Source organism: Crotalus tigris, unplaced genomic scaffold, assembly GCF_016545835.1.
Source record: "Crotalus tigris isolate CLP2741 ecotype Arizona unplaced genomic scaffold, ASM1654583v1 scf7180000024506.7606697, whole genome shotgun sequence".
NCBI lineage: Eukaryota > Metazoa > Chordata > Lepidosauria > Squamata > Viperidae > Crotalus > Crotalus tigris.
Genome location: NW_024100678.1, coordinates 2,158,240 through 2,179,820, shown reverse-complemented (window position 1 = coordinate 2,179,820; position 21,581 = coordinate 2,158,240). Strand labels below are relative to the sequence as shown.

Below are 21,581 nucleotides of genomic sequence, written 5' to 3'. Positions count from 1 at the left end.
AACAGAATACCTTTAAGACAGCATGCTATTTCTTCTGGCGCTATATGCACAGGTAATATTGGACAATTGTGAATAATAATACAGTAGTTTTTATTTATTCTAAAAATACTGATTTCTAGCAAGTTTTCTTTTACATCTAATCTTTATACGCATTTGCAGCCTTTAATTCTGGCCTGCTCTCATGGCTGTAAACTTTTTTTTGACCCAGTTTTAAAAATTCTAGCAAATTTTACAACATTTATCTGAAGCAGATTGATCAGTCAAACTAAATTTTTACACACAAGAAATAAACAGACAACTTGGTCCAAAGTCCTGTTGCATGATGTTTTTTCTTTTTAAATGTAAGGGTGTTTAATAGGTTCTCAGTATATAATTACAGTTCTATTTAATTCACATTATTTATTATTCTGCTTTGATCCCAGCACTTTAAACTTTATGAATGGAACATAATAAATATTGTAGCACTGTGCTGACTTATATTTAGTCTCAACGATGTCAGCAGGCTAATTAAAAAAAAAAAGACAATAGAGGCTATTAATAATTGAACAAAAATCATCTTGCATTTGTGTGAGGACTATTAATCCAGAATCGTTTCCCTACACTCTATCCAACAGGATTTGAGTGGCTAGGAGGAAAATAAAGAATATATAATATTTGTCAACCAGTGAAAAGAATGCTCCTAAGAATGCTAGAGTTTGTGAATTATGTTTATGAATTATGCCAAATCTCTTCCTGACAAAAAGCTTTTTACAAAGCACGAGAAGCTTGAGCAGGAATAGAAACAAAAGTATTAAAATACTTTTTAAAATGTTTACTTAATATTTTTAAAAAGTATTATTAAAAGTACTCATCTCCAAGTTGCCCCTTCTCCATTTTAAAAAAATGGTGAAGATTAATAAGTTATTGTGAGTCTAATTAATTTTGTACTGTTTATAGAATTTGTTATTTTATGTTTGTTAGTCAATAACTGTAATAAAAATATCATCCTTAAAATACACTGAACTTCTTCTGGCTTGGAGGATTTACTTCTGAAAACTGACAAATGATCTCAGAAAGACCTGGTCCAGAAGGAGGTTCAACACAATCCTAAGAGAAATGGAACATTCTGGAGTTCTCTAGAACATTCTGTTCCCTATCAATGATTTCCGCACATTTCTAATGAAAAGAAGTTATGAAAGTAGAAATTATCATAGAGCAATCTCACAATATAGTTAAATAAATACAATCAAATTCCATCTGGTGCCTGCAATTTATTATATACAGAATGACAGCAAGTGTCAGAAAAAGCACAACATCATGGAGATACAGTTAGTGAGTAGGCTTAGAGGCAACATTCCACTTTGGCACAATTGATTAGCATAATTTATACAAACACATTAATAAATACATAATAAACCATTAGAAGAATAGCAAGGACTGATTTGGGGATACCGTGGCACACAGACACCACTGGTCATGCCAGCATTATCCCACAAATCAAGCACACCATAGCAGGGCAGGAGGGAGAACACACATTCATCCCTCCTCTAAAACAGTGGTATATTGTATCAGGCACAGACAGGAGCTAAAATATTTACTGATGAAATTTATCAGTTTGCCCAGTTAAGAAAAAAAAAGAAAAAAGAAAAAAATATCAAGTTCTTGCTTTCGCTTAGATAAGAATGTCTGGAGGCTATGACCAAGAAGAATTACCAAGATAAAATGACTCAGTTCTGAATACTGCGGCACAAAAATTATTGTATGCAACTTAGTTTGATGCAGCAGTAGCAATTCCATATACCAAAATGAAATTGGATAAAGAAACATTTAACTTGATAAAACTCAAGGCAGAAAAAGGATATTAAAATTTGAATTCATTAATATATACTCTGGATACGGAGTTCCTTTGACTGCTGGCATTTTCTTTCCTACACAAAACAAAGCGCTTTGGAGCAAATCCTGTGGAGGAGTTTACTCAATTCTACCAGAATGGCTCCTGTATTTAGTTTCAGTTAAAAAAGTGGGTCTTAGTTCTTACAATTCCTGGATAACCTAAATTGTTTGAATGAACTTCAACTACATAAACACCCACAGGAATAAAATCAAAGGACCATTTTGTGGAGGCACAATGTCATATTTTCTGGATATGTCTCTGATATTTCCTTTTCACAGCATAGGTTCTTGGAGAACTTTAAAACAGGCATGGAATGGCAGTGGTTATATTTAAGCCTGAGGACAAACACTATAAAAGCACATCAAGCACATCAAAGTATGCTACAAAGTAAAGCAAAGGCCAACAGTAAGAGACCACTATTGGCTACAATAAAACAAAAATAACTTAAATAAATAATTACTGTGATGAAAAATAGTAATAAATACTAGTTTGGCCTGTAAACAACCTATTTTTTTCACATTAGATTTCCTGCTCCCCTATTGTGTCTAAAATGAAACCGATTAAGCTTAAAGAATGAAAGGGGAATTAGTTCCACTCTCTTCATTCTTGAAGAAACACTGGAATGTGATGAGCTCAGATTCAAGAGGGGAGACAGGAGGAGGAAAGGTTGGCAGTCTGGAATGGAAACAGGACTGTTACCCACCCACTTCCCCCCTTATTCATCGAGGCCTGGTATCAAGTCTGCAATACTGTCCACATAGTAGTGAGGCACCAGGTCCTTAGCTGAAGGGCTGTCACTGGCCATGTAAGCCTGTGCCTCCTCTAAATATGAGACACCTGTCAGGGTCAAGACAGTATCAAGGCCACAGTTCTTGCCAAACAGTATATCCGTCTCCAGCCGATCACCCACCATAAGCATGCGGGATGGATCTACACCAAAGCGCTCTACAATGCATTCAAACATGTATGTGTTTGGTTTTCCAATTACTGTTGCTTTGCGACCAGATGCTGTTTCAACTGCAGCAGTGAGACTCCCTGTCCCTGAAAGAGAAGAGACAAAACAACCACAAATCAAAAGATTGACCTCCGTTAACAGCCGCAATCCAGGCACTGCCTGACATATTTAGGTAATCCCAATTAATTGACCCAATAAAGGATGAATAAAATGGGTCCTTTTGGGTTCAAAATAGTGAGACTAAGTAAACTTAACTTCACTTAAATGGAAAGCTTACATCTAATTTTACTATTATGTGAAACACATTCACATAATTCTAAAGATTTAATTGCAAATAATATAATCCAAGAAATTCTATCAGCTCGGTTGAAAATTCTTGGAATGGATTCCAAGGTCTTATAAATACAAGCTTTCCCTGGTTCAGAAACTGATACCCTTGAGTATGTAACATTTCAAGGCTGGTTAGATATGAATGGATACATTTTATTACACAGTATAAGTATATATTACTATATATATATAGTTATACAGTATACATTTCAATTTTTTCTCAGTAGTATTGCTCATAATAATGTATACCTAAGGTCAACCAGTCAACTTTGGAGTAAGGTTTTCCAAAAAAGTGGGGAATAGATAACCTGTTTATGAGGGCAAGACTAGGAAGTATGAAGATTCAGATATATCTTTATCAATTGAGATTTTTTTTCAGTTCTCTTACCAGTCATGGAGAATGTCTCATTCAGTGCAGGAATAATTATAAATTCCACAAAAATAACTTAAAACTCATAAAGCTCTAAAAGGAGTTGCTTGCAATGGTCCAGGGGAAACAGATACTGATTCATCTTATTTGAAGAACTGTGCAGCAGCTGACTAATAGACATGTACTTTCTACTTGCAAAATCACTTTACTAAGTCATTTTATTGGTAGTTTGCAAAAAGGGCTATCAAAAAAAGAAAAAAAATCTGAAGTTGTGTCAGACCCATATCTTAGCAACACACAAGAACGGCCACAAGGTTATTTGATCACTGGCAGTGTTAATACATCAATTGTTATTCCAACAATTATTGCTAGTAAAATATGAAAAAAAGTGACATAAAGGCTAAACTCCAGCATTTTAGGAAAAGGCATACTTGACTTTGAGAACATTCCTTGATTTCACACTACCTTGATCTGGTCAAAGCTTTGCTCAGCACATCAGGATTCTTCAAATAAATTATGGAGTGTACTTCTATACTGTATGCTGTTATTTGAATGAAATATTAGTCATTTTGAATCTCATTATGGGACATTTATTAAACTGTACAGAAAACAAGATATCAAAGACCAGAATAGATGACATAACAAGTGAAAATCCATTCCTCAGCCTTTCAGTAAGCCTACCCAGATTATATGAGCAATTTGCATGGTTGACCGCTTTTTCTCTCTACCCCTTTTCTTAGTTTCTGGAAACGCAGGATTAAGCCTGGGCTGCGTCCTCTACCGCACAGACCCAATAGGCCGAGGGCAGGGCGACGCCACTGGGCCTCAGCGCCCACCCGGTGCTAGCCAGGGGGCTCCAGAGCCTGGGCCCTTCGGCTCGCCGCCCTCACTCACCCGGGGTGCGCTGCCCACTGCTAAGCGGGTGCCAAGGGTCTGGATCGGTGGCTACCAGCAGGCACCGCGGGTCGCGCAAATAGGCGCAGGCCTCGGAGAGCTTAGCGAAGGTGAACTGGTCGTCGTAGCCGACGACGACAGCGCGCACCGGGAGGGCCTCTCCGTCGCCGTCCCCTTCTTCTTCTCCTCCGGTCAGCCGCAGCCCCGCGTCGCGCAGCTCCCCGCGCAGCCCTTCCCCGCCCAGCACACAGACGCGGCCCGGGGTCGAGTCGCCGGCGCCAGCTTCCCCGCCCAGAAGGTGCTGGCGGAGGTAGAGCGCGGAGCAGAGAGCGGAGCTGAACACCTGCTCGCCGCGGACGCCGCGGAAGCCAAGGCGGGAGAAGCGACGCTCCAGCTCGGCCACTGAGCGGCGGCTGTTGTTGGATACAAACAGGGTGGTCTTCCCGTTCAGGTTCAGGCGCTCCAGCAGCTCCGGCGCGCCCGGAACCGCCCGCTCGCCGGTCCACAGGACCCCGTCGCAGTCGAAGAGCAGCCCCTGCGCCTCGCCCAGCACCTCGCGCAGACAAGCGCCGCTCAGCCGCATGCAGCCCGCCATGCTGGAACCGCACTCGCCGCCCCGCCCCCCGTCCTCCTCGCGGCGACGCAGCCAATCAGAAGCGCGTCGTTCCCTTGACGGACTAAGGAAACAGTACCAATCAGATGCCTGAAGAGCCGGGGGCTCGACCCGGTTAGAACGAAACAGGGAAGATCTGAGAGTCGTCGTCCAATCACAGGAGCTGGTACGGTGAATGCATTAAAAGGGGAAGGCTGGGGTATTCGCCCGAAGTGCTAAAAGCGGGGCGGGCCGTGTTGCTCCATGACAACCGGTTTACAAGCGAGAAAGAAAGAAAATACAAGAGGGCGTTCTAAGCAAGACCCGTAAGGGGGCGCTCGTCTTCCTTTCTAACTGAGGAGCGGTAGGGGTAAAGTAGTATTCCCCCGCCCCTGTAGCTTCAGCCCATTGGTAGAAGAAAACAAGGAAGAGGCGGGTCAAAATAAAGTGGCACGTGTTGCAAACCTGTTCGATAGAAGGATAAAGGCTCTTACAAATGAACGTTTGAAAAACTCACGTTACGGACCGTGAAAAAAAAAAAAACCCGAGTGGAGCTTAAAGGCAACAGAATAAAGAACCTGGTGAGAGAAAAGATGGATGGTTAGAAGAACCTATTGCAGGCCCTGAGTGCGGAAGGAGGCGGAGTACCTGAGGACGGAGCGGTTTTCGGCGGGTTGCTTCCGGTGCCGTACGGAGGGATGTCTGTGGAGATGGTCACTCGTCCAGGTCATGGTTATCTCAAAGGTGCTTTATCGAAAGGCAACTGGACTGTTTTTTCTTGAGGAGGACGTTTCGCTTCTCATCGAAGAAGTTTCATCGGTTGTGGCAGAATGGGGGTGGGGATGGGATGGAAGGATTAGTTCTGACAGGATTGGGGTGGGGTGGAGGGATCATGTTTCTTTGCTGTTCTCTGGTCGTTAGCCCTCTCCCTGAGAGCTCTTGAGGCCCCTTGGAGGGTTTATCTGTGCCCTCAGGGTCACCTGTATCAGAGTGCAGATGGGGGTGGTGGGGGTGGAATCTTCTTTTGGAGAAGGGTTTTGCTGCAGGGTTTGCCTTGTAGACAGGAGATAAAATGGTGTCTTCTCCTCCTCTGTTGAGAAATGGCTGCTCAGTGTTAACATAAATGGCCTCTTTTACTCCTCTTTCAAACCAATGATCCTCTCTCCAGAATGTGGACTTTCTGGTACAGAAGGACATTACCTTATAGCAGTGTTTCCCAAACTTGACAATTTTAAGGCATGAGGACTTCATCTCCCAGAATTCCACAGCCAGCAACGCTGGCTGTGGAATTCTGGGAGTTGAAGTCCACATGCCTTAAAATTGTTAAGTTTGGGAAACACTGCCTTATAGGAAATTATATCCTAGTCTTACCTACCTATGTATGTCTGTCCTATCATTGTTGTCCTCATCTGATTTAAATAGTGCCCATCGCATATATGTGACTCCTGTGCTGAACAAAATAGTATACCTGTTCAAGTACTGCAAAATACTGATTCCATTTTCTTCCATGGAAGCTATTCTTGCTACCTTTAGAAAGCCCCCTGTTGGCAAACTGTATTCAAGAAGCTGGTTGAGGGTAAATGCCAGATGCTATAGAAATTAAGAGAATTGCCTGAGATACTGCGTTCACTTGTTTTCCTACTTTTTCCTCTGTGAAAAGAATAAAAAACAAGGTGACAGCATGTAGGAAAAGAAATGGCAAAGCCTACAGATGAAGTTAACAGAAGAACCAGCCTAGACTCTCAACTTAGTCACAAATGGACTAAGTCCAACTTCCCTTGAATTCCATGGACCCTTATTTAACTCCAAACAGGTGCTAACCATTAGTTGAGAAGATTTCTGTGCATAGGCTGTTTAGCAATAAATCTGTTTAATTGGACCTTTGTGTGTGGACCTGGTCTTTCGTGCCTGACATAGGTACAGGGTTGGGAAATAAAGCTTGAAAGCACATTCTAGCCATTTAAAGCATGCAGAAAAAATATTGTTCTCCAGGAAAGGCTAGGGATTTGAACTCTTCAGCTGCTTCTGATGGGCCCATTTTTATTGTGTCAGCATGAATGCTTGCTGCATTTGTTCTTTTTTTTTCTCTGTGTGTCATGTATGACCCAGGATTTTTATTATGCTCTTTCTTGTCTATTACAGTGTATTTGTTTTCTTACCAAAAGTTATATATTGCCTTTCAATTGCAATTTTATTTTATTTGCCTATCCTTTCCTTTGTTTTTGAAGCAGTTCTTAAAAGTGAAAATTGATAAGGGTATTCATTGGCAATGTATTTATTAGACTTTATAATGTTAAAAAACACCTTTTATCTCAATAAAACAAGAGCTGTATTTATCTTTGATACAGGCAAAATTGATACACAGTTTCTTTGATTTGCCTTTTGCCTATATGAACTATTTGGATCATCTTACATGAACTAGAGACATTCTTAAAATTGAGTTATAGATAAAATGTTTCTCCAACAAAATAACCACTTTTTAAAAGGGTAAGTATAATTCTCATAGATAGGATTAATGCAAGATGTATGGCATAACTGCAATAAAGAGAAGACAACATAATCTATCTTCTTTTAACATTTATTCAGAAGCTTCCACAAAAATAATAAAAAAAGCAGAGTACTATTAATGAAAAGCTATTTTGTGCTTTATAGACTGATAACAGAATCGTAGGAAAGTGAAGTATGTTGTATCAGACCACTGCTCCTGTACAGGGCTTGGATTCAAATATTGCATGAAGGACATCCTATACTGACTGATGCTCTAATGTTTGTAAACAGGAGGAGAGGGTTTTCTATTTTGTGGGGGGGGGTTGGGGGGGGGAGTTTGATTTAAATAGACCATACCTAAGGGTCCCAAGAGACATGACCCTTGCACCTTGATGCATTTGCGGAACATTTAACAAAATACCAGTGCGAAAAGAATTGCAACAAATTGGATAGGCAAAAGCAAAGCCAGTAAAACTCTTCCTCTCAAACATTCTCCAGAGTTTCTACTTTCTGAGCAGCAGCAGATGGAGAGCTGATTTTTTCTTCATTGGCTTCTTTCTTTGTATGGATGGAATCTTTGGGAGTTTCTCTACTGCAGTCATTAGTAGAATCCTCTTCAGCTGCAGCTGCCTTATTGTTCATGGCTTCTAAAGGAGCCCTAGGTGATGGCGGAGCTTTGTGACTCTGCCTTCTGGCTGGCTGGGGAGGAAGTGGGGGAGGCACAACTGGAGCTCGTGCTGGTCCCCCTACTGTTCTTCGAGGCAAGGCTTTAGGGATGGAGACAGACTCTGGAGAAGGAGGGGGCATGTGAAGGTGAACAAGCGGTGTGGTTTGAGGATGGGGTGGAGGCATGGTAGGTCTAGGTGGAGCCACCCGCTTTGCTGTAAAGGAGAATGAAAGAAAAAAACCCATATTTTAGACATTTTTTATTCTTACTCCTGGATCTCAGCTTTACATGAATCCAGAAAAACGCTGGCATATTTGATATAAAACTCTCTTTTAACTATTTTCTTTCTATGTACTTTCTCTGTATCCGTTTCTTAAACTTGAAATAAAATTTTCTAAAAATGCTGGGTTTTGATATGTGTTATTTATATGTGGTTAACTGCAAAAGGTGGTTCCTAACAATACCAGAATTGTGGATAAACTGAAATCTGAAATCTGTACAATAAGATTATGCCCAACTTTATCAAACTGCAGTATGAATTTTCTATATATGTTTCCCTCTATTTTATCTAGTCTTGTCACTTCAAAGCACATACAGAGCTATGCTCTAGTTAGTTATCCTTGACTATGCTATGAATTTTCTGAACATGACAGTAAAACAAAAGACAGTTATGAATAGCAGAATGATATGATGGTAAACAGAATAATACAGCCAACAAGTAGTATGTCATTGCATATTTCCAAGCAGATAGCTTTCAACTCTGTCAATCAAAATATATTGTGCCACTATTCCATTACTCCTTAAGTATCAGTATAAAATGTTATCATCAGATCTGTCTAAAATTCTAAGGAACACCGATTGCACAACTAAAACCTTTTGAATCTCCCATGCCACAAATAATGCTTTCATAATACAAAATAGTACAATTGTCTTGTATTTAATGAATGTATCTTGCTACAATCCCATTTGAAGCATTTTTTAATAACACAAAATTAGAACTTGTGAGGACACTATATATAACACATAAATGCATTGTGGGAAAATTCAAAACATGCAGTGATTTGGGAACATTGGCAGCTGGTGTCAATGATTACTATGGTAGTACTATGAAACTTACTTTTTCGTGAGGTCTCATCAGCAGGAGAGGTAGGTGGGCAGATTGTTGTTTCAGTAGAAGACTGGGTCACTTTTGAGGACACTGTTTCTGGAATAACTTCAGATTTTTTCCTGTCAATGTGGAAAAGTCTTATAAACTCTCATTTGTAGGCTTCCAAAAGCAATTAGTATACAGAGAAATTCCAGAGATACTTTCCATTTTTAATCCTTTGATATCAACCACAAACCACTAAAATAGTGGCTCCCCTGTATTCCAGGAAGATTACAGTGGAGTTTTTATTCCCTTCACTGAGCAGTGAAGAAATGCTGAAATTTGCTTTGTGCATTCCAGAGAAGAATAAGTCATAAAAACTGGCTCCCAAGTTATGTTTTCTTCTTTTCTCTTTTCCTAATGTGTTTTTCTTTGGGATTATTTTTTAATGTAGGCTTGAGGGAGGGACTATTAGTCCTGCTTTTTATATGCTACTGACTTGTTAGTACAGTGATGACGAACCTTTTAGAGACTGAGTACCCAAACTGCAACCCAAAACCCACTTATGTATTGCCTGGTGCTGGGTAGGCGTGGCCCATTGGGTGGGTGTGGTCAATTGGGTGGGCGTGGCCCATTGGGTGGGCATGGCTTCGGTGGTAACGGCAGACTGGATAGGACTAAAAAGTTCAATCAATGAATTCCAACTTTGTGAGATCTTTTTTTTCCCCGCAAGAAGTTGAACTTGATTGAACCTTTTTTTTTTTGTACACGGCGGCGGAGACCTAAAGCAAAAAGGTTTTATAAAACCCAGCTGAAGGCCTAGGACTGGGGCTCTGTGTGCCACCTGTGGCACACGTGCCCTAGGTTCGTCACCACAGTGTTAGTACAAAGTCAGGTTAAAATGCATACAATCATATCCTGTTTCATAATGATGGTTGGAGAAAGCCGCCTTCTCTGGAGTGTTTTTCCTGTAAGCATCAACAATATGGCTGCACAAGCAGCACATACCAGAGCAAGCTAAAGTAACAGAGTAGCTTATGATTGGTTAGGTTTTTATTAGAAACCCAGCCATCATCTTAGAGTAGGATATAAAGCAGATCATTATGTTAAGCTGTAAGATAAGTAGCTTATGTATAGTATGTTACTGTAGGTATAGTGATTATTTGATTCCCCCTTTATTATTTTTACAAATGTTTTATTAAGCAAGGTTTAGACTTATACCTGGTCTATTTGTAACTATTGTATTAAATCAGGGGTGTCAAATTGACGGCCCATGGGCTGGATGCATCATGCCAAAACTGTGCCCACCCCATTGCCGGCAATGGAAAAAAAAAGTTGCGATATGTCATGACACGTCACGTGATGTTGGAGTTTGATACCCTTGTATTAAATAAACTGCAGCAGTGTCCTGTTGTGATAGGAAGTAAATGGGCACATTGCATCACTAAAAAGAACTGTATCTCAATAAAAATTGGATAACAGAAGTTCCATGTTTTCTAATTGAAACATTTTGCTACAATTCTTTTGAGGAACAGATATAACTGAAAAAAGCACAATGTATTCAATCCATATTAGAGCAACTGTGACCACATGCTCTGTATGTATATTTATGCTGCTGTCCAGATGCTAAGTCAGATGAATACTTTCATGGTCTTTTTATTCACAACATTCTTGGTAGGAAAGTGCAACACCTTCCATTTCTCCTTTGGACCACACTGTTCTAGCCATCCTGGACCAGCCATTTTCCAGAAATTAATCTTCCAAACTAGAAACAATTTTCCAGTCATGGTCCAATTTCATTTTAGCATAACTTTTGATATGGTACAGAGGAAGACTGGTAGGTTTTATCAATACCCCGTTCTTTATTCTGAAATCAGACTTGGACCAGACAAGCCCAACAGAAGAAGATATCTTCAAATGGATATCACTCTAGCTGGAAGGCTGAGTGAAATTTTTTTTTTAAACTGAAACTGGGGTGGGAGGAGTACAAACTGATAAGGAGCATAGCTGTCTATGTATACCTTTCTTCAGGCATAGGGGAATTAGATTCAGAAGGCAGAAACACTGCTGAAGGTTCTTCTATTGTGAGGATGTTTTGATTTTTGATGTCTAATGGAGGAGTGAACAGACTGGAGACATTGAAGTTAATATCTCAAGGAAAAAAGAAAAAAAATGCATGAGATAGTCTGTCTAAAAGCTATTATAATGTTCTGCAATTATCTCTAGTAGCAGAAGGTTCATCTCTGATTTCTTCCACATCTTTCTTTCTCATAAGATTTATTAGTGCTTTATTAAGAATAGTCAATTCATGCAAAGTCAAGAAGAGACAGCCTGGCTAAAAGTCAGAAATCTGTGACTCTTCCCTCCAAAGCCCTTAAAAGTTAATGCCAAGAGCTAGGTGTTTAAATTGCTAAAAGGCACTATCTGTTCATTTATCTGCTTTTTGATTAAGAAAGCACCTCCCTCTAGGACAGTGGTTCTCAACATGTGGGTCGGGACCCCATTTGGGGTCGAACAACCATTTCACGGGGGTCGCCAAACAAAACAGTCCGCCATTTTTCCCCCTTTTCCTTAGCTGTGCTACTCCCTTTTATTCTATTGGCTTTTGAAAGCCAATAGAATAGACTCTCTTGAATAGAGTCTAATTCTATTGGCTTTCAAAAGCCAATAGGAATTGTCCAGGCTGTCTCTGCCCTGCTGAGCCCGCCAAAAGTCCCATTCTGCAAACGGTGCTGCACCAGTTGAGTAGTCCTCGACTTACAACCAGTTGAGTAGTCCTCGACTTACGAGTGGTTGGGGGTCACGGCATTAAAAAGGTTGAGAACCACCACTCTAGGATCCAGGTTTAGCCCTGGAGAAAGGTAATACATTTGGCTGAAATACCATGATGACATTCAACACATAATTTAATGAAGTGCCTTGGAGGTTCCTTTGAGAAGAGTTGGTAACTACATATAAAACATACCTGATAAAAATCATCCACATGCAGCTTCTGCATCTCACATTGATTTGAGTTCTCCCCAAAAACGGCTCAGATATACTAATTTTTTATCCCTACATCTTTAAAAGTGTGAAATATTTTTAAACCCATCTCTCTATTCACCTTTATAAAGAACCTCATTTTTAAATATTAAACATTATTTATATAAATTATATATTTTATTTGCTCCAAAGAAGCACAGATTAAGAACTCCTACGCGCGCGCACACACAAACACACACACACACACACACACATTTTGCAGCTCTTATTGTAACACTGGATAGCAAAACTCTTGCTATTGAAACTTGCATGGCAAAGAGAAATACAGTACATGAATGATATTATTGCAATGCATAATTACTCCATAAAGCAATTTCTTTTTTGTAGGGACTAATGAATTCACAGAATCATTTACTAATTCCATTTTCCAGTCTCCCTAAGCCATCCTTTTCAACTTGATACCAACTACATGTATCTGCTTAGAAGCTGTGTGGAAGAGTCCAGTTTGCCCTTAGAAAAAAGAATTTGTGTTACCTCCTGGAAAGAGGATCTCAGCATTTTGTATGAGAGGTTCCACAACTCCCACAACTTGGATGGAGGATGCAGAAGCTATGTCTAGCTGCACTTGAGACCTGGGAGAAAGAAGCCAAGAACAACACTGAGCAGATTCTGAAGCCACCTCCTATATTTGCCCTAATCTGCCTTGCTTATCTTTACAGGTATGCTTCACCAACATGTCAGCATATAAATATTACTCTTCTGCTTGATCTCTGAACATCTAATAAGATTTAACCTGATTACAACAAGTGCACATAAATAATTTAATAATACTATCCTCTCCATCTGGGTGATTGCTTTTTATATTTATGTGGTATTAAACAGGAGGTGATAGGATAAAGCTATCATTGTTAGAATATATATTGATATATATTAATTCCCTGAAAATAGGAAATATATCTCAGTATTGATTGCTCCTGAAAATGTGTAGGAAGGCATGCAGTTATGTCTTCCATAAGGATTCCCATCTGTTTCTGGTTGGTAACTTTAAGAACAGAACATTAGGTTGAAAGCACTGCTGTTCATGTGTGTTTTCTAGAGAACGGATAAAAACCTAATTTGAAAGATATTAACTGATTTAAGGGGGGAAGCAACTGGATTTCCCCCCTTCATTTTGGCAGGGAATGCCCATTCAGTTTCTTTTATTTCTTGAGAAGCTTGAGAAATGCTATATAAAAATATAGAGTGAAAGAAATAAATATTTCACACACAAGCGCACACACAGTTTCTCACATTAGGAGAGCTGGCAGTTACACAAAAAACTGAAGACAGTTAAAAGTCTGACAGCTGCTTTGGAGCTGTGGCTGGAGAGATACAGAAGAAGCTGATAATAGTCAAACTAAGTAGGATTTAGGTAGTTTTGATTGGTGAAGAAGTGCAGATTCCAAGATGGACTGAGGAAGATTGCCAAAGAGTTCCAAGGTGAATAGGAAGATCACCAAAGATGGAGAAGGATGTGACATAGGATCATGCATGCTCTGTACAGATGTCCACAGGCAGAAGTTGATTGGAGGAAGGCCAGCAGTATTCCACTAGCTACAAAAGACTGCCAACTAGGAGAAATTACTGCCACTGATTAAAGTAGAAATTACCCAGTTACATACACAGACATATTCTATAAGGAATATATTGACAGTATCATTACTTTAGGCAAGGAATTATTTAATAGCTTAACTAATTATTTATGAAGTTATTTACAACTTTTTACTTTATATCTAATTCTTGGATAGCTGAACCTGTGCATGGGAGTTGGGAAGGAGATCTGTTTATGTATCTGCTTAAACTACAAGCCACTTACTGGTTTGGCATGGCTGAAAAAGAAATTAAGACTTTCTTCTCTATATTGCAAATAAAAAAAAAGTTCTCAATAAGGTCTCTTAATGAGGAACATTGAAACCGCAAAAATTAAACTGCTGTAATCACATTGTTGTAGTGATGAAAAAAGTTGCACTTTCCAAATGTTTCCCAGTTTTAAAAGAATTTGCCCTAGATTACTTCCTTTATCCATCCTATGGGTCCCTAGTTGTTTTGTGCTACAATTCCCAACAGTAATGCTATTAACTAGGGAGTAATGAACATTATAATTTAGTGCATCTGATGCATAGTACCAAGCTTGGAAGAGAGTAACATTTATCATTTTTGGTACAACATATTACATAGATAGAATGCGTGAGGTATTTCTCAATAATTCATTATTGAATATACTATATCCGTGGTGGAGAACCTATGGCACGCATGCCACAGGTGGCATGCAGAGTCCTCTCTGTGGGCACATGCACCGTTGCCCCAGTCCTGGGCCTTCAGCTGGGTTTTATAAAACCTTTTCACTTTAGGCCTCTGCTGTTGTGTGCAAAAAAAAAAAAAAAAGGTTCAATCAATCAATCAATTTCAACTTCTCGTGGAAAAAAAAGATCTCGCAAAGTTGGAATTGATTGATTGAACTTTTTAGTCCCACCCAGGTGCTGTTACCACCGCAGCCACGCCCACCCAACGGGCCACACCCACCCGGCACCCGACAATACATAAGTGGGTTTTGGGTTGCAGTTTGGGCACTCGGTCTCTAAAAGGTTCGCCATCACTATGTGTACTATATACTATATGAAACACACAGAGTATGTTTCTTCTGAGACACCTATACTTTACCTTTCATTCTGCTGGGGCCACAGTAGGTTGGGTCCTAGGACAATGGCAATGTTGCTTGGGGACATTTTATTCACTTCTTGTTGTTCAGCCAGCATGGCTAAAAAACGAATCAGATACCTACAAAGAAAGAGTACTTTGTAAAAGCAAAACTCAATGCCTTGATTTTCTTAGGATTCTAAGGTTTTTCTACTGAATTTCAACTAGAACAAAAAGATGATGTTTGACCTATCACAGAAAGGCAGGGAGCAGAAAAGCTTTACATCTTCATTTAAGTAAGCCTATAAGCCAACTTTCTGAATTAAGGCAGTGAACACATAAAAATACGAACATTCAAGAATGTCATTATATATTATAATAAAATTTAAAATTGATCCTTGAAAGTTCTAAAAATGTATAGCTGTGTCACACCTCAGATTGTTGTAGTTGTCCTTGGGAAGAAGATTACAAACATCCTTGAGGCCCTCTAGTCGAATGTCTGGCTCTTTGGCACTGAAAAAGAAAAGTGAAGAAGAAAAAAGGGTGTGATAATATTTTTTTTGAGGCAGAAAAGGAAGGCCAGAACATAGCACTTGTGAGAATTTCTCATACTATTTCTTATTGCCTAATAGTGAAGGACAATGTAATCAGATTCTGGCTGTATTTCTTCTCATTTACATCCTCTAAGGCAGGGCTTTTCAACTAGTGATACGTGTACCACTGGTGGTACTTCGGCACCTGGCAGGTAATACGCAACCTAGAGAAGTGTAGTGGGGGGGATGAACTGAAGCAACGGCAGTGCCATGAGCTGAAGTGGCAGAAATGCCACACAGGCCTGGGGGAGAGTCAGCTGGAACTGTGGTGTTGCTAGGGCTCTGCTGAGGGTGCAGGATCGGTGTGCGTAGCTCCAGTTGATAGGTGCTTCCAGCAGCCTCTGCTATCACTGGGAGCAGCAGAAAGGCCTTGGGGTGAAAGAATCAGTTGGAGCTGCAGGACTGCTGTGAGCTCAGGGTTGGCATGCACGACTACATACTGATTGGCACTTCCGACGCACCCAGAAGAGATGGTGGGGGGAGAGAGGAGAGGATATAAAAGGAGGAGGTTTTGGCGGGAGAGGGAGAGGAAAAAAAAGATGACGGAGAAAGAGAAGGGGACGAAGAAAGAGAGGGAGAAGAGGAGAGGCTTCTGTGAGACGAGCAGAGGGATCAATGAAGGAGTAAAGGCTATGGAAGGAAAGCCCAGCAGGCAGAGAGAGAGAGAGAGAGAGAGAGAGAGAGAGAGAGAGAGAGAGAGAGAGAGAGAGAGAGAGAGAGGAGAGGGAGAGAAAAAGAAGGGCCAACCAGTCACTTGACCACCAAGGTAGTGTGCATATTGATAAATATGAATAAATTCATCATACATTATCAGTGCAAAGGGAAAGTGATTCAGCAAAGGAATTTCCACCGAAGAAATTAAAACCAGTACTTTTTTCCTTTTTTTTTTTTTTTGGTCATCAAGTTTTTGACACCTTGCTAAGCACTGGTGGAATATTGTCATGTCCTAAAAGTGGAACAATCTGTGAAAAGGCTGAAAAGCACTGCTCTAAGGCTTCTCAGATATGGATGGAGCAATCCTCTTTAGCAATAGCAATAGTACTTGGATTTAAATACCACTTCATAGTGCTTTACAGCTCTCTTCAAGTGGTTTACAGAGTCAGCAAATTGCCCCCGAACAATCTGGGTCCTCATTTTACCAATCTTGGAAGAATGAAAGGCTGAGTCAACCAGTCAGAATCGAACTGCTGGCAGTCGACAAAATTAGCCTGCAATACTGCATTCTAACCACTTTGCCACCACAGCTTTCTTTAACTCTCAGTTGGTGGAAGCACCTGGCTGAACTTCTCTGAAGCCAAACAATTTGGGTGAGTCTTCTTAATATTTGCAAGAAAATAGATTTTATAACTATTTTTACAATGTAAACCAGGGGGTATTAGTTTGTCAGATAAATAAAACTCAACCGAAGACTGAAAAAAATATAGTGCGCTTAAGTCCATTTTTCTATTTCCAACTCACCTGGCAGCTTTCAGCCAATCATCATAGAGTTCAGAGGTCATCAATGGCTGTGGCAATTCTCGTAAGTAACATTTTAGTGCACCTGGAAGCAAGGAAGTATGGTTTTGACACAGTATGACTGCCTAGCTGTAAACAAGATGTAAATTACCTGGTATGTGTCTAATGTTCAATATTATGAATATTGTAGCCAATGACCAGAGTTTGGGAACTGTTTTCCAAACTATCTAAAGAACCTTAAGTTGTTTACTGCTGTCTGAGAGAAAGATGGAATTATGCTGTGCAAAGATGCCACAAATAATGATGTTCAAAGTAAATGCTTTGCTTTCCTGTGAAGCAGCAAGGTAAGGCTGCTTAGAAGCTTGGAAGTGGGAGAACTGTGTGCTTTGCTCTACTCAAATTTAACTGAAAAGCCTCTTTGAAGATCTGTACAGTTCTGCTGATCACCTACCTGCCACAGCATGAGGGTCTATGTAGAATTCATCCGGAATATTTGAGCCGCTGTCAAGACAGTATTTTAGTTTCTTCAGCACAGAAGCTCCAGCTGCCAGCCGGAAGAGCCCCTAAGAGAAGAAACAAAAATAAGAGAGAAGCCAGAAGGTCTATGGCAAATGAATAGCTGGACAGAGGGGGGCACCTACCTCTTCCCGCATACCTGTGCTCAACAGCATCATAACACAGGCTTCAATGGGAAGTGCAATCTCTCGCCCAGAAGCCTTTAGGTGAGTTTCTAATGGCATTCCATACACCCCTGGTACAGCTGCATCTAATGGAAAAGGGGCATCTAAACAAGGGAGGAGAAAGGACAAAGATTAAAGACAGTGAGAACAATTAACCAGTGGAACAACCTGCCTCCAGAAGCTGTGAATGCTCCAATACTGGAAGTCTTTAAGAAGAGATTGGACAGCCATTTGTCTGAAATGGTATAGGGCTTCCTGCCTGGGCAGGGGGTTGGACTAGATGACCTCCAAGGTCCCTTCCAACCTTATTATTATTAAAGAATGTTAATTTCCAGAGTCATCTCCTCTCTGCTGTTCCGGGCTAATATCAGGCTTTTTTTGATGGCCGAAGCCATTTCTAGCCAACTACCACAGGTTAATGCAAACATCAGTTAAGAAGGACCCCATCTAAGCAGAGGAGAGAATGTCCCTGCCAAAAGTATTAATGTTCAGTTCCACATACTGTATTTGCAGCCTTTTCTTTGTAATAGTCCCAAAGCTCTGGCTGAATAATAGCAATTTATTTATTGCTAATGTGTCATACCAAAAAATGCATCTCAAGTTGTACCTGACTGGTTTTGAGAACTCATTAGCTCTGCCAACGTAGAATTTAGAGATTCCAGAGACTTCTGGTGATACTCTGCCTGGATTTCCAACAACTGCCACAGAGAAACATGCAAGCAGAATTGTAATTCTAATTAGTATTTTTCCTACAAGTCTTGTCTATGGAGAGATAAAATTTTCAGAAGTTAGGACATGTGATTTTCAAAATATAAATAGAGCAGTAAAGAAAAGGAATTAAATCTTACTTTGATAAAGTATTTAGCATAGCTGTCTTCCTTGGTTGAAAAATGATATAAATCAGCCATATATTCATCCTGGAACAGTATTGGGAAATATTACACTTTGACATAATCATGAAAAAATAAGCATAAGATTTCATCATTATATTTCCTGACATTCATTCAGTGCAGCAGGGTTTCCCAGTCAAGGCAGCCTTGACATATGGACTTCAACTCCCAGAATTTTCCATGACTGGCTGGAGAATTCTGGGAGTTGAAGTCCATGCATCTTAAAATTGCCCAGATTGGGAAACTCTGTATTACAGCATTAACAAACTCCTAATACAGATAGGGAGTATACTTGTAGTGTACTTCTAGAATGTAACTGCATGGCTCTGAGGATACATGTATACAGCTAATGGAAATCAACAAAGTCTTTTGCTTCTATTGGTAGCTGTTACAAGATCCATGGTGACTTCTAGGCTAGAGTAATGAGATGCAGGAGTTTTGCAATAGTCTTATTTTAGCAATCAGGTAGGTTTTGGGGTGACAATCATTAGAAACTAGTTTGGCATTTTGAGCTCATTTGTGGAAGCTATCCAATACACAATAGAATTGATTGTAGAGACTGGTTCCATCACTAGACAATCTAAACACAACCAAGGTGTGGCACAGCAGTTAGAGTGCAGTACTGCAGGCCACTTTAGCTGACTGTTCAGCAGGTCAGCGGTTCAAATCTCACCGGCTCAAGGTTGACTCAGCCTTCCATCCTTCCGAGGTAGGTAAAATGAGGACCCAGATTGTTGGGGGCGATGTAAATATACATATACATTGCTTACTGGTGTACACCGCTTAGAGAGTGCTTGCACCTAAAGCGGTATATAAGTCTCATAAATAAATAAATAAATAAATCTGAAACTACATCAACACTCTATTCTTTCCAGTTTATTTTAAAAAATTTTCTCAGCTCTCCTGTACTTGATGAATTTCTTATACAAATATGTTTCTTTATTCCAGAATTGAAGAGTGGACTAAGATAAATCAATACATTCTTGATCAAGCTGTTTCTATGTATAAGTACCTTACTCTGCTCAACCCTCCTCTTCATCTCCTCTTCCTCCTCCTTCAGATTCTCCAACTTTAAGGCAGCTGAGGAGGCTCCTGAAGTTGTGACAGCACTGACACTGTTACTGGAATTCTTGGCAACTTGGTTTAAACTGCAATTTAAAAAAAACAGGAAGATTTGATGGTATTTCAAAATTAGGAAATAGGATACATTTGATATGGAAGATTTTTTTAATAATCAGAGTTTGAGCTGTTATTGTGAGACCTAAGATTGGAACTCTGAATGCAGACATCCATGTGATGCTATGTTTCCTGTGGAGTGGGAAGCCCAAACTGTTTTAACAGCAGTTTGTGTAGTGCAATGTTTTGAGTGCCAGTCTAGAACTAGGGAGGCTTGAGTTCAAATCTTGGCTGATTGAGAAAGCTTATTGCATAGGTGAACAACCAATACCATCCAGTTTATTTATTCTGTATAACTTGGCAATTTCATGCAATCTAAACTTAAGGATAAATCGCCAAATTTAGATGGTACAAATTTTGTAGGTCCTTTTTTTAAAATAAAAGAGGTAAATTAATTTCCCCAAGACATAAAACAAGCCAAGAAGTTGTTATTCTTCTACTAACATCACTGTCATATACTTGTAACACTTGGATACAAACTCTAATAAAAAAATTCTTGTCCAAGCTTACTGAGTGGCTGTGGTTGTTTTATTTCACACTGTTGTAAGAATAAAAGGGGAGATGGGAAGAAATCTTTCTGATTCTTTTCATTGTTTAGAAATAAGGAAAAATAAAAATGAGACAAGATTGGAACACTTGAGAGATTCCTTCATAATATTAATATATATATAAAACATTATTCCAAATCAAGCCATTAATTGGGCAATAACTTTCCCTTTTAGCCTTTGGCATATCTTGGATAGCATAAGAGCACTATAGGCATTGCTGGATGGTCACTTTCTTTTAAGTAAATGGAATGTGAATTATATCTATCTACAGATGGAAAGTTGCAACTAATCATATTATTTCTAATGCTCAGTAATGTGTTCTATCTTGATTATTCCTTAGTTCATCCCAACACAGTATCAGAAGTAGTAAAGTGGCTTTGTATTTATACCACTCATATTACAATATCTGTATGTATATCCATACAATTCTTATGTCCAAAAATACAGTACATGTATCCACTTGAACACACAGATGAAAATGTTGGGCAGAAGGCCTTTTCATTAAAATAATTTGGTAATCGGGAACCTGAAAGAGGAACAATGCTACACTCTCTGTCACATTTGTGTATGTAAACATGACTCTTTATGGCCATTGCTCTGCACTGATAGTGGACTTCTGGAAATGCCATAAATAACATTACTTTTTCGAGGTACACTTGAAAGAGGCAGAACAAAAATCTAAACATTAATATTTTGACCTTATGATACTAAAGTATATGATGGATTTATGGAGGCTAAAACCAGATAGGCCCTTATGCAATATAAGAGAATATGGTTTATTTTTTCAGTTAGCAAGCATAGCAGTGAAACACTTTACTGATGTGAATATGATAGCAAGCAGTTACTAACTGAAAAGACATCTAAGAACATGAAAGCCATTTCTAACAGCCTTGAGAATTTAGTTTCCTATTACTGACATGGATTAATGGCAATTATCTAACATTTGCAGCTGTTTTTCTTGTCTAATCTGGAAATGGCAAGTGTTGATGCTGAGATGTACTACATGCAAAGTAGGAGTTCTACCACTGAGCAATTGCCTCTCCTTAATCCATGCATTTGCTTAGAAACATTAAATAATTTATGCAAGTCAGCATGGAAAACAAATAGTAATATAAGACATATGGAAAGTGGGACTCCCAAATTGAAATACAGTTGAACAGGCATGTAAGGGATCATCTATTTGTGCAGCTTTCCCCAACCTGGCATCTCTTAAATATCAGTACAGGTAGTCCTTACTTAACAACTGCTGGTTTGCAATCATTCAACGTGACAGTGCTATTATAACTGATCCCCAACGTGACTATTATTTGAGAACTTCAAAGCTGG

The 21,581-nt window shown here is 39.6% G+C and overlaps 1 protein-coding gene across 1 annotated transcript in view; it reads right to left on the bottom strand.

The window, feature by feature from the left end:
- Nucleotides 1-1,230: 1,230 nt before the first annotated feature.
- The window catches only part of SH3BP1 (SH3 domain binding protein 1), a 33,173-nt gene continuing 12,822 nt past the window's right edge, over nt 1,231-21,581 (bottom strand). Inside the window, exons 7-21 of the mRNA XM_039333538.1 lie at nt 19,544-19,679; nt 18,490-18,558; nt 18,249-18,339; nt 17,603-17,745; nt 17,413-17,524; nt 16,965-17,046; nt 15,346-15,426; nt 14,938-15,054; nt 12,772-12,869; nt 11,277-11,406; nt 9,286-9,395; nt 7,988-8,382; nt 6,483-6,604; nt 4,423-5,198; nt 1,231-2,914 (exon numbers count right to left, since the gene is read on the bottom strand). Of these exons, the coding sequence (XP_039189472.1) occupies nt 2,589-2,914; nt 4,423-5,198; nt 6,483-6,604; nt 7,988-8,382; nt 9,286-9,395; nt 11,277-11,406; nt 12,772-12,869; nt 14,938-15,054; nt 15,346-15,426; nt 16,965-17,046; nt 17,413-17,524; nt 17,603-17,745; nt 18,249-18,339; nt 18,490-18,558; nt 19,544-19,679 (2,788 nt within the window). The 3' untranslated portion in view covers nt 1,231-2,588. The remainder of the gene's footprint in view (nt 2,915-4,422; nt 5,199-6,482; nt 6,605-7,987; nt 8,383-9,285; nt 9,396-11,276; nt 11,407-12,771; nt 12,870-14,937; nt 15,055-15,345; nt 15,427-16,964; nt 17,047-17,412; nt 17,525-17,602; nt 17,746-18,248; nt 18,340-18,489; nt 18,559-19,543; nt 19,680-21,581) is intronic.